The sequence below is a fragment of the Pocillopora damicornis genome, chromosome 13, assembly GCF_964200805.1.
Source record: "Pocillopora damicornis chromosome 13, jaPocDami1.2, whole genome shotgun sequence".
Lineage (NCBI taxonomy): Eukaryota > Metazoa > Cnidaria > Anthozoa > Scleractinia > Pocilloporidae > Pocillopora > Pocillopora damicornis.
In genome coordinates this window covers 10,363,248-10,374,691 of record NC_142682.1, presented here as the reverse complement: position 1 = coordinate 10,374,691, position 11,444 = coordinate 10,363,248, and the positions used below count along the sequence as shown (strand labels likewise).

The 11,444-nt window shown below is 36.4% G+C and overlaps 1 protein-coding gene and 1 long non-coding RNA gene across 3 annotated transcripts; one reads left to right on the top strand and one right to left on the bottom strand.

Moving 5' to 3' along the window:
* Positions 1 to 623: 623 nt before the first annotated feature.
* LOC149035432 (uncharacterized) lies at positions 624 to 3,037 on the top strand. The gene is made up of 2 exons (XR_016182448.1): positions 624 to 735; positions 1,534 to 3,037. It is a non-coding gene; the product is annotated as an uncharacterized LOC149035432 (long non-coding RNA).
* Positions 2,454 to 8,733, bottom strand: LOC113680381 (uncharacterized). 2 transcript variants are annotated; one of them, XM_027197406.2, is made up of 2 exons: positions 8,197 to 8,733; positions 2,454 to 7,978 (listed from the first exon to the last, which is right to left on the bottom strand). In XM_027197406.2, exons 1-2 carry the CDS (start codon positions 8,530 to 8,532, stop codon positions 6,254 to 6,256), a joined length of 2,061 nt encoding a protein of 686 aa, XP_027053207.2. In that variant the 5' UTR covers positions 8,533 to 8,733; the 3' UTR covers positions 2,454 to 6,253. The 2 variants fall into 2 exon arrangements, with proteins under 2 accessions (XP_027053207.2, XP_027053205.2); XM_027197404.2 differs by having other exon boundaries at positions 2,454 to 7,981; positions 8,197 to 8,732.
* Positions 8,734 to 11,444: the final 2,711 nt, after the last annotated feature.

Genomic DNA, 11,444 nt, shown 5'->3' with positions numbered 1-11,444 from the left:
TTACGGTGGCCAATTATCGTTATCAACTTAGTTGATAATACCTAGCTTAGTTACTGACCTGCTCGAGCCTTATGGAATTTGAGATCATCTCTCAAGAATTTACTGAAAGTACCATCTGTCAAGATAGTAAGTTATGACTATAGGTGTTTCTCTTTCGCGGCACCTAGCTTATGGAACGCTCTTCCCAACAATATTAAACAGAGCAGCTCACTATCAAATGTTAAGATCCTTCTAAAGACACATATTTTTAATCAATCTTATAATTAGTTAAGTATGCGACAGTTTTTTTAAAGTTAAATTCTCCTCCAGTTATTGATGGTTTTTTATCTCTCCTCCCGGCTCCAATATTGCAATTGTAAAATTTCGATTTTTTATTTTTGATCGTAATAATTGTAAAGCGCTACAGGAAATAGCGCTACATAAATAAAGCAATATTATTGTTATCATCATATTATCGTATTAAATTGTAGTTTAAAATTTTGAATAAGATACGTCTCTGTACTTAAATCAAAAAACTAGATTACCTTTCCTTTGTTTTGCTTGTTTGTACTTTTTTATAGTTTTTTTCTGCCGAGTCGTCAGTTTGGTCGCTTTCTCTTTCTTCTTCGTACCCAGTTCTTCTCGCTCTTTAGTCGCCATATTGACTTGAATATCGCGTGAGTCATCGCGTGATCGGTTGTGTGCCAAAGATTGCTGAAGACCTCTCCTGGAACCTCTCTTGCCTCAACCCCACAGGTGCTCAGTCAATTTTTTCCAAAACGGAGGTCAACCCGAGAAAACCCGGCTGGTTCTTTCTTTTTTCTTAGGCAAAGGTTGAACTTAAACCCTCGGACAGGTTCAGCGAAACTGTTTTAAAAGGACCTTTAATTTAAAGCAGCCGGGCACGGTCTCAAATGGTCTAAATGCCCAGCACTCAGAAATTTCTCTATCATCCCACAGGAAACCTTATTTAAACTTACTGAGTATTTATGACCTTTTTAAGCAATGCCGAGCGATTCCAAAAATTATTTATGGGTTTGAGTGGTCATATTTTCTGATATGGAAAATACCCTGATTGAATTTTGAGCGATATGTTGCGTAAGCACCATGCTAAACAAACATCTGGTTGCCAAATTCAAAGGAATTTGATATTCCCCGACTTTTAATTGAATTTTCCCTGTCAAAACTAAATTTTCCTTGGCCAACTGTATTAAAACTTTCAAAACGAACCCTGACAATGGCCGCCATCCTCCACTTACAGCCAGCCTCTCCACACGACTTCTACCCTTCCAACACCTTTCATGATTTTGAAATGTAACTTAGAATTCACAATGTAAGAAAACAATAAGAACAGAAAAAACAAATGTACAATTTCATTTACAACCAACTCGAACTTGCATAACAAAGAGAAAGGATGAGCTGTTCAGGAATCTATCAACTGTTGTAAACAATGTACATGAGTAGCGTGAGTGACACCAGCTTTACAAAAAAGAAAGAGTAAAATCTATTGTAATCATTTAGTAAAAATATCACTTTTCCTTTGCTTTTTTTCAGTGTGGAAATTTCCCTGACTCAAAGTGAAAATTCCATCTTTTCTTGACTTTGAAGAAATGTTTTTTCCCTGCCTTTTTCATAACCCATAGCAGCCATCTGTGATACTCTTGAAAGTTTGGAAGAACAAGTCAAAAGAAATTCTGTGAAAATCTGACTTCCATGCACTTTTTCTACTTGAGATTGTGCCCTGCAGTCTGATTAGAGTTATAGGATTTCATAAGTTTTGAAAAATAATTTTATAGCATGAACAAGCTCTGATACCATGCATATCAACAGGTAGATGCAAGCAATGTATTCTTCTATTGTGAAAAGTTTTCAGTTAACTATATGTCTTGCATGCAATATCTGTCTTCCATAACACTCCTGCTCAGTTCCTGCTCAACTCAAAAACTGTGAGCCTTATAACTAAATCACTATGGTATATATTCATATATATGCTTGGATTTCCAAAAAAAATGCCTGTTGTTACAAGATTGACAGTTAGGTTCATGCCCTACAACAGCTCAGCTAGTGGGTGAACACCCTGTAGTTGGAGGGTGGTTGAGAGTCCTAAAAACCTGATGGCTAAGTTTTCGCATGAAGGCACGCATAGCAATTTTCACTAATATGTGCTTTGAAATGGAATTTGAGTTTGCTGCTCCCTTGGTTATGTTCTGGTGAATTCACTTTGATATAAATATATGTATATTCACCATATACTATCAATATGTACATTTAACAAATAGATTCCAAGTTGCCATGCGTCTGTTTAGTAATAGATCACAGATGATGTCAAAATGTGGTAAGAACAAAAAAGTGGCACTCAAGGCGCAGCCAGATCATATATGAGAACCAATCAGAATGCCTGCATAACTGAGCTTATTATACAAATATTAATGGATGAATGGTTGGACTTATGGATAGATAAACAAAGATAACACTTAGCTTTTTAAGACTTTAATGACAATATTTCTGCTATTTTGGCCTTTCTCAGGTTAAAAAAAATCGCTATTTACAAAATTTTAAATCTTTCAAAAAATCTAAAATCTAAAAAGTTAATAATTGTAAACAAATCATAACGGGCTAGGACATATATCTATTATGGCATGAAAATATGTAGAGTTGTACAATATAATGTAAAAATAAGTACAAGTTACAGAACAAGGGAGCAAAACTAGATGGTTACAATATAGTTACAGACTTCTATGTAAAGCTTCATTTGTTGTGGTACAATTTTGTTTGGGCTGCCTAGTTAAATAAATAAAAAGAATGAACTTAAAGCCAAAGAGAGTAAAATAACCAAAAAATTACAGCAAAATAACAAAATAGTAATTTAATTACAGTGATTCAATCCCATTACAGTGAACAACAAATGTGATGTTTAGATCTGAACATTACCCTTTCAATGAGGCCATGAAGTTGTAATCTAAAAAGCTGAGGTCCAATAAACCTCTCTAATGAGTGGTAATTGCTCAAGATGGGTGTTTCTTTTTATTAAAGTGGTAATCCTTCAATGACAGTAAAAGTGACTTGGCTGATGTGACCTTTATAAATGTTAGCCTGCAGACTTTTTTGTTGCCAATCCGTAATGATTTTCAGTGTACGACCTCAGAAACATGCCTTAAACTCTTTTGAAGTTGAAGCCAAGTGTATGACAATTTGAAACTAGAAGTCAGATTTTGTTGGATCATGTAAACCTTCTTGGCTGCAAGACTTTGGAAATTACAAGCAAAGATCACATCACTTCCTGTCAAATCCCTATCATTTGGTTTTTGCATATACACACGTGTAGATATTGTACAAAACTGTAATTACACAAAGTTGTCTTTTGTTGATGAGAAAAAGATGGTACTACTAGAATCAAGTTAAAAAACAAAAATAAGAACCTGTTGCATAAACCTGAATAGTCTAACCTCCAAGTAAATACTGTTTATTCAAGAACCTAACTGAAAAAGGTGCAGGTTCTTGTATGCATACTTATACTGTATTCTGACCAACAATTACATTCCAGTAATGCCACAGATGTAGAATATACATATATACAGATATCTTTCAAATGATGAAAGAAATCACATAATTGAGTTTTGTTCAAAACAAATTCTCAATTGGTTTTATTTACATATCATTTTCTTAAAAGCTTCACAGTTGTTTCTGTATTAAAAAAAATAAGTCTACAACAGAGTCCCTCAATCAAAAGTGCCACTTGCACTTCCTTGTTAGGGTAATTTAATTAGGAACATAGAAATCAAACACATTTCACAACCAGAGGTGCCACTAGCAGCTTCTTGTTAGGGAAATTTAACTACGAACATAAAAATAAAATGGATTTCACATAAAATAACTCACCCATCACCCAAAAGAAAAGTCTTCAACAACATAAGCAACCAACCACTTCCAACGAAAGATTTTAATTCCCAATCCTTCTTAGTACAGAAACAGCCTGAAAAATTCACCATTTGTGATAAGCATTAATGGAATTTGCTCTTATAAAATGGGAAATGTAGCAGCCTTATGGCCAGCATGCTAGACTTCAGATTGAAAGTTTCAGATTGAAATTCTGGTCTCTCATCACATCAGGTTCGTACCCACATAAGGTTTGTAGACAAGTTACTTCACAATCAGAGTGCTCCTCTAAATCCAGGATTTCAAATGGTAACTTGCATGGTACCAGAAATCTATTGAAATCTACTGGCAAATTCACATCCAGGGAAAAGAAGCAATATTCCAAGTTTCTTTTTCTTATGGAAACAAGCACAATTTCCAGAAGTATGGGCCACTAGGTGTACATGACTTGTATTTATTTACGCACATCCACAGGTAGTTTTCCCTGTACATAATGGCGAGTGACAGACCAAAACCATCTTGCAATAAGCGAATTTTAAATGAACAGGCTCAATGTATTTATGTCAAAGACATTTGTACAATTTTGGGATATCCCTTCAAGAATTTGTTACATTAATCCACCACCTCTCTACAGACAAACACAACTAAAACAAATTTCCACATCCATAAGCCTTTACAAATGCCCAAACTATGTATACACTATAACTTAAAAACTGAGTTCCAGTGTTAAAGGCCTTAAGCTGCATCCATTTCACTGAAATCTATGTTGATGAAGGTAAAATTACATGTCTTTCAGAAACCATGCCAAGACTCTTTGAAATGCTTTCTCCACCTATGAGCACTCTTACATGTAAGAAAAAAACAAAACAAAACAAAACAAAAACAAAGCTCAACATTTACTGAGTAATTTCCTCCCCAGGTTACCCAGGAAAATAGGGGGTGACATAATTTTTTTGTCTATTGCAACAACAGTTAATTTTGGGCAATGGCTTGTTTTCTATTCTCATAACATGGCACTTTACATCAAGGAAATAGGAAACAATTTAGAATAGCTACAGAAAATTGCAGACGACACTTTCAGACTCTATAATATTTTGAAGAAGTAAAAGCTAAATAAAAAGTTTTCTGAATTAGTATTTTGGGCTATGCCCAGGATTACATGGGAAGCACAAGAAATATATTTGTATTTTAGGCACTAACCAAAAAAAAAAATTAAGTTGAAGTAAAATATAGGCATTGTCAGATATATTATGATAAAAACTTAAAGGAAGATAAACAGATATAGCATATCAAGTTACAAATGTATAAATTACTCAGACTAACTTGCTGCTTTTTAACACTTATGTCACATGCAAATGGTCAACCGAATTCACAATTTCACAAACCAGCCCTCATAATGGCCTGCAACCTCCCCTCACAGCCACTCTCTCCACCCATACCTTTATGCTTTTCACAAATCACATACAGTGTACATGAATGGATAGCCCCTTGAGATGACATTAAATATGTTAAACAACATACTACCAATCCAACACCTTTCAAGTCCACAAAACACACCCGAGAATTTCAAATATTAGAAACAATGAAAACAGAAAAAGAAAATGTATGATTTCATTCACACACCAACTTGAATATTACAAAGGGAAAGGACATGTTGGTCAGGAATCTATCAACTGTATTAGACAAAGTACATGAGTAATGTCAACATCACAATAAAGAAAGTGTCACCATCTTTCTTCAGGGCCAAGACCAACTTCTTGTTTATTTAAAATTACACTTTTTCCTGACTTTTTTCAAAGATGTAAAATTTCCACAAGTCAAAGTTAACTTCCCACCTTTTCCCTGTCCTGTGGCAACCATGACCATTTATTTGCACAACATCAATCCTATTTTTCTTTAATAATTCAAGTCACCATTCAGTAGACAAAATTGTGCATTGTACAAGCTTGAAATCTTGAGAACCAAACTTAGTGATAAAGTCTCTGCCATACAACATGAAAAGAAACCTGGACCACCGAAAAAATTCCCTCAATGAGATGGGTTCAGACAATTCTCAATTTCTTTCTTTTTTTTTATCAACTTTCCTGGTAACTAAAAGAAAAACACTTGGTGGTTGCTGCTGAAGTAATTGTGTTAAATGATGGAGCATAAAAAATGAGAATCTTAAACAACCTAGAAACAAAACATCAAATAAAAAAAAAGTTTTCAATTAAAAAAAGGTTCTCTAATGGAAATTATTTTCCCAAAAACACTAAATATGTCAGATGTTAAAAACATTTACTCTGTTCGAATGTGGGGTCATAAAAGCCCCCTTTTTCCCACAGGAATAAAACTTAACTTGATTAACTAAACGTTAAAGAAAAAAAAACAAACTGGTATGTTTCTACTTTTAGTATCACTAACCTAAGAGTTCACCAAGCAAATCTAGGTTAGGTATTGATCCTGTGTAAGTTGTTTCTAGATTCCCTTGATTAATGGCTGACTGTTCAAGTAGAGATGTAAATGAAGGTGCTTTATCAAGTGAACTTAGAGGCGGGATCCCACCATACTGTGCATCAACCTCCGTCACAGATGAATATCGCTCAGTCATTTCTCTGAGGGGCACAGAAGAAGTCTGAAATTCACTTCCCTGTTGTAATACTGAATCAGACTGCTGTTGTTGTTGAATACTTCCTCTATACATCATTGATGAATGTTGTGAGCCAGGAGCTACTGTGTTTAGATCACCATTAGAAGAGGGTGTCCTTCTGGGTAACAATGGTACTGTTTGCGGAGAAGATGATGATGAAAAACCCATGTTGGAATTCATCAAGTAAGAATCTCTATCATCTACAACATTTTGGGAAGGAGTTTGTAAAACACCTCTTAGAAGACTTGCTTGATTAGATCCCAAAGTGTGCTGCATTCCACGAGAGAAATTTTCTTGTGGCTGGCTATTTGTACGATGATAAATTGGAAAAGAGTTTCTCCGCTGATAATGGTAAGTATTGGTTTGATCTGAAAATCCAGATAGGTCTCCCTGGTAACTACCAACTTGTTGTTGGTACTGTGAGTCAGAGTTTGAGTAGGGTTGATTTTGTAATGGTGGCATTGACTTTTGACGCTGATATTGTGTTTGTGATCGAGGAATGGTGTATCTTGTCATGTCATGTGAAGAAACTGGTCCTCTTAATCCTGCCACCTGTGATGACGATGAAATAACTGGTTGACTTTGAAATTTATGAGCGAACAGCTGTTGGACTTGTGAAGGCATGTGGGTGAGTTTTGGTAAGCTGTCCTGTTGAAAACCATAAAATGGTTGTGGTTGCTGTTGTTGTTGTTGTTGTTGTTGTTGTAATGGTGACTGCGATGACAGAGCCATTTGATACTGCCTAGGTAATTGTCGCTGATTATTTGAAATGACTGACAAACCTTCAGGGTATTTACCTGCTGTGTAGGGGTGCCGTAAACCAGGGGACTGTTGGCCTGTTGGGCCAACAGGATACTGACTAGAGTGTTGTTTAGGTCGTTCTTGGCTTTCCCCAAATGACATTACAGGCTGAGCCTGAGCAAACTGTGACTTCCTGGCAATTTCTTTCAATTGAAGAGATTGTGGGTGCTTCTTTTTGTCATCGATACCACTCAGTGGAGCTCTGTCACCTACACTTGGGTGCATTGATTGCGACGTGGCAGGTGCACTGTCTTCATTAAAGCGTTTAATTACGTTTTCAAAATGGATAAGCTCTTGTCGTATGTAGTCTTCACCGTTAACCACAGTTCCCGGGCCATTTTCAGAATGCGTGGATTCATCGCAAGAATCGATCGCACCCTTCTCTCGCTTAAAATCAAGCGGCAATCTGTGGCTTCCACTACGAGCGTACGTTTCTGTTCCGACAGTTTCGTGGATTGAAATGGGATTGAAATTAGGTTGATGCACTTGACTTGGAGCATGTGTTATCCGGTGTGGTTGATTAACCGAAACGACAGTATTTTGTCCCTCTGTCGACGAAACATGCAAAACACCATCATGTCTCTGGAGCTTGCTCATGTACTCCCCTCCTAGGTTGTCATCATTCGATTCCACGTACGAATTCTGTGTACTGTTCATATTCTGTTCGTGTTTTCTCTTCTTCAATAGGATTTGCTGCTGGCAGGATAAGTACAATGAGCTACGGTTAGTGTGAAATATGGAAAGTAGAGCGCGTGTTTTACACTAGACACAACCTAAACAATTGGAACGATACCGTTAACAACAGCCACGCATTCATGTCATCATAATGAATGCCGATCAAAACATATGCTGATATGTGTTGTTCTGTTAAAAAATCGATCATGCAACTACACAAAAAAGTAACTACGTACCTCGCGTATTTGATAGATAGCATTAGTTGACTTTTCAAATCCGTTTGCTGTTTGTTGCTGTTCTACTTTGCCTTCGCCGTCATTTTGTTTTGATGTCTTCCCGTTCATGTTCATCATCCTATTGCGGCTATCTAAAGCACGTTTGTGCAGATTCAGTGCTTCTTGTCTCTCCATGTCCTGAACAGCTGGCAGTGACTCTGCATATTGTTTCTGGCAGTCATAGTGCCGCTTTCGGTACTGGCTGAAACGTTGCCGCAGTCTATCCATTACGGCTTGGTGCGTTGGATGTCGTGGTGAAGTCATTCCGGCACTAGATCGCGAGCCCGTTTCATTCATCTCAAAATGATCACTCACTCAAATCCATGCCTATAATATTAAAGCCTTGATATTGCGCTCGTTTTCAGCTTTTACCTTAGCGAAGATAACCCCAGTCAAACGAACAATTCTCTGTGCGTAAAAACGGATCCATCCGAGCATTCCAGCCGCACTCGCCGACGGTCAGCCATATTTATTTCGATTAGCAGCAGCCCTCGAGTGAAGGCCGTGACGTCACAAGGGCCTCTTAGGAAATTTGTCTTTCATCAACGTTGAGGTTGAAGCAATGATTCATTCCCAATATTTTCAATAGCACTTTCAATGTTACAGCTACCATTTCAGAACCGACACTGGGCCTATTCCCTGACGTCAAAAAGCGCTAAAATTCTTCTAGTTTCACCGCCAAATATTGCTTTGAACTCATTTAATGTTCTCACGTCTCCACTCAGTAAATGTTTTCAAGCGTAGTAAATACATTTACATAATGTTTCACCAACACTCTAAAATTATAAAATTCATTACGCTCAGTGACCCAAAGTAAAAACAAATGCCTCAAAATATATTGAAAATCTTTACCTTTTCCGTGGAAATCTAAAATCATAAGTAATGATATCAGAAGTAAATTTCTCTTTAATTCATATCGTGGAGTATTAATATCTGATTGGGTAGTTTACCAGATTGTTATTGAGTGGGTTTTCATCATTGCATGATGCTGATTGGAACAACTACAATCCGCTTATCTTTGAGATACTGGCCTCACCTCCGTTACGGTTGTCACGCTGTTTTCAAAAAAGGTAAATAACCCTGACAACAAAAATAGTGGGTTGAAGACAAGAAAAGACGCAGCACTTGAAGTCTTCATTACTGAGAACATCTCATAACGAGAAGCTTATTATTAAACAACAGATTCCATTATCTTAAAACTGAATAAATATGCACAGTATCATAAACATTGAAAAGATATGTAAAACTGACCACTACTCTAAAATTCAACGACAAATTATTTTGAATATTATTTGTTGTTTGTATATCGATCGGACTATGTTTACTGTAGGTACTGTCGGTCGACACTAATCAGTCGGCACTATAGGTCAATATGTCGGCCGAGTGGCGGTCGACCGACTATCGGTCCAGTATCGATATGTCGGCCGGTACTCAACCGACACTCGATCGACATTCGGCCGATATTCGACTGACATTCGACCGACACTCAACCAATATCTTTCTTTTGAGCGTCCATTTATCGGCCGATAGTGTTGATGATCTATCGGTTGACTGCTGGTGAAGTATTGGCGAGCTATCGGTCGACTGTCGGTGAACTATCGGCGAGCTATCGGTCGACTATCGGTGAATTATCGGCGAACTATCTCGGTTAGATGTAAAACAGGTAGCTAGTGGCTTTAAATGATTCGCAACTTTCATCCAGTTCCCTGTCTCCGCCAATGCACTTACCTCTATTTAAAGTATATGACATAATCTTTTTGCGTAATCGAATCTATCTGTGATAGTTATTCAAACGTAAGAAAAAACAAATCCAAACTCCCTTTTTCTTTCTCTGTGTTTTTGCCGTCCAATAACAAGAATTTTCACTTCCAGTTGGGTTCAAAACTGCCCACGCTGGGGACCAAGGGCTAGTCAAGCAGCGAAATCAAAGGCAGAAAGTGCAAAAAGAACTCACGTAAGAAATAAACTAATGGAACAAGGAATCTCCTGGCAGAAATTGCGGCTGGATCGCATGGAAACGAGAAAAATTTAAAACGACTGCAAGGATGCAATCTCAATTTTTTATTTTCCAGAGGTCTGATATTTCGTCCAGCAGTAAGATCAAATGGCCTCTGGGCAGGTTTTGTGATGCTTCCTCGCGCCTTTTTTAGGCGTTGACGTAATCGTCTGGTGTGAAACGGGGGAACTGGTTTGAAAGCTATATTCAATTTGTTGTATTTTATGATGCTGACGTCTAAACTCACATATCGTAATGTAATCACGTTTAAGGGTTGCCAAAAATAACAATACTTAATCACTTATTGGAGTACACATAGAGAGATGTTAATTAGATAAATAAATAGCTTTTACTGCACAAATGACCTGTTTTACGTTAAATGGGAGATTACCAAAAACGCGTTTTTTCGCATTTTAAACGAAAATGGATTTGTATTTGTTCTGATTCCTTTTTCTTTTTATGACAGCATTTCCTTAATAATTTTCGTTTTTCTTTTTCATTTTCTTTTTAATATACGACGTATATGCTTATGTTGATCTCGACCGAAGTTTTTAAATACGCCGTTTGTCAAGTTATCGTTGCCAACCTTGATTTCCTTTGGTTAAAATGACAATTAAGATACAATTACATTGAATAACACGTCCGCTTTAATGGTCAGTTATAGCCTCACTATCCAAATTTATCTAAAGATAAAGTAATGTTAATAAAAGAACTCTGTTAACGAGCTAAGTGTTAACCAACGCGAGTTCACAATATAATCATTTGTCAAATCAAATAAGTGAATGAAGAATTTGAGCGTTCAAATAAGTACGACAAAATTTTGCCAAAGTTCGTGGAAAGTTTTATTATTGAAACTGACTATTAAATAGAAAAAAATATCTTTAAAATAATTCCAAAATATGCTTTACAGTTTACTATAATATTTTTAAGCTATTGAACACATTAACATTACTTAATAAAATTATAGAGACAATTTGCAGTCAATGATTTTATCTGTATTTCTTGTAAAAAGAAAAAAATTGATCTATTGATCGTTAGTAATTATCGATTGCCGACGTTTATTGCCTTATCGACTAACCACATCTGATCCACTTGGAAGAGAGACGCCCATCTTATAAAATAGAAACATGACTTAACTGAAATTGTCTAATTATGTATACTCGCAATTATGCTGGATTTTCATAGTTTTTACAATTTTAAAAGTTCAAATATC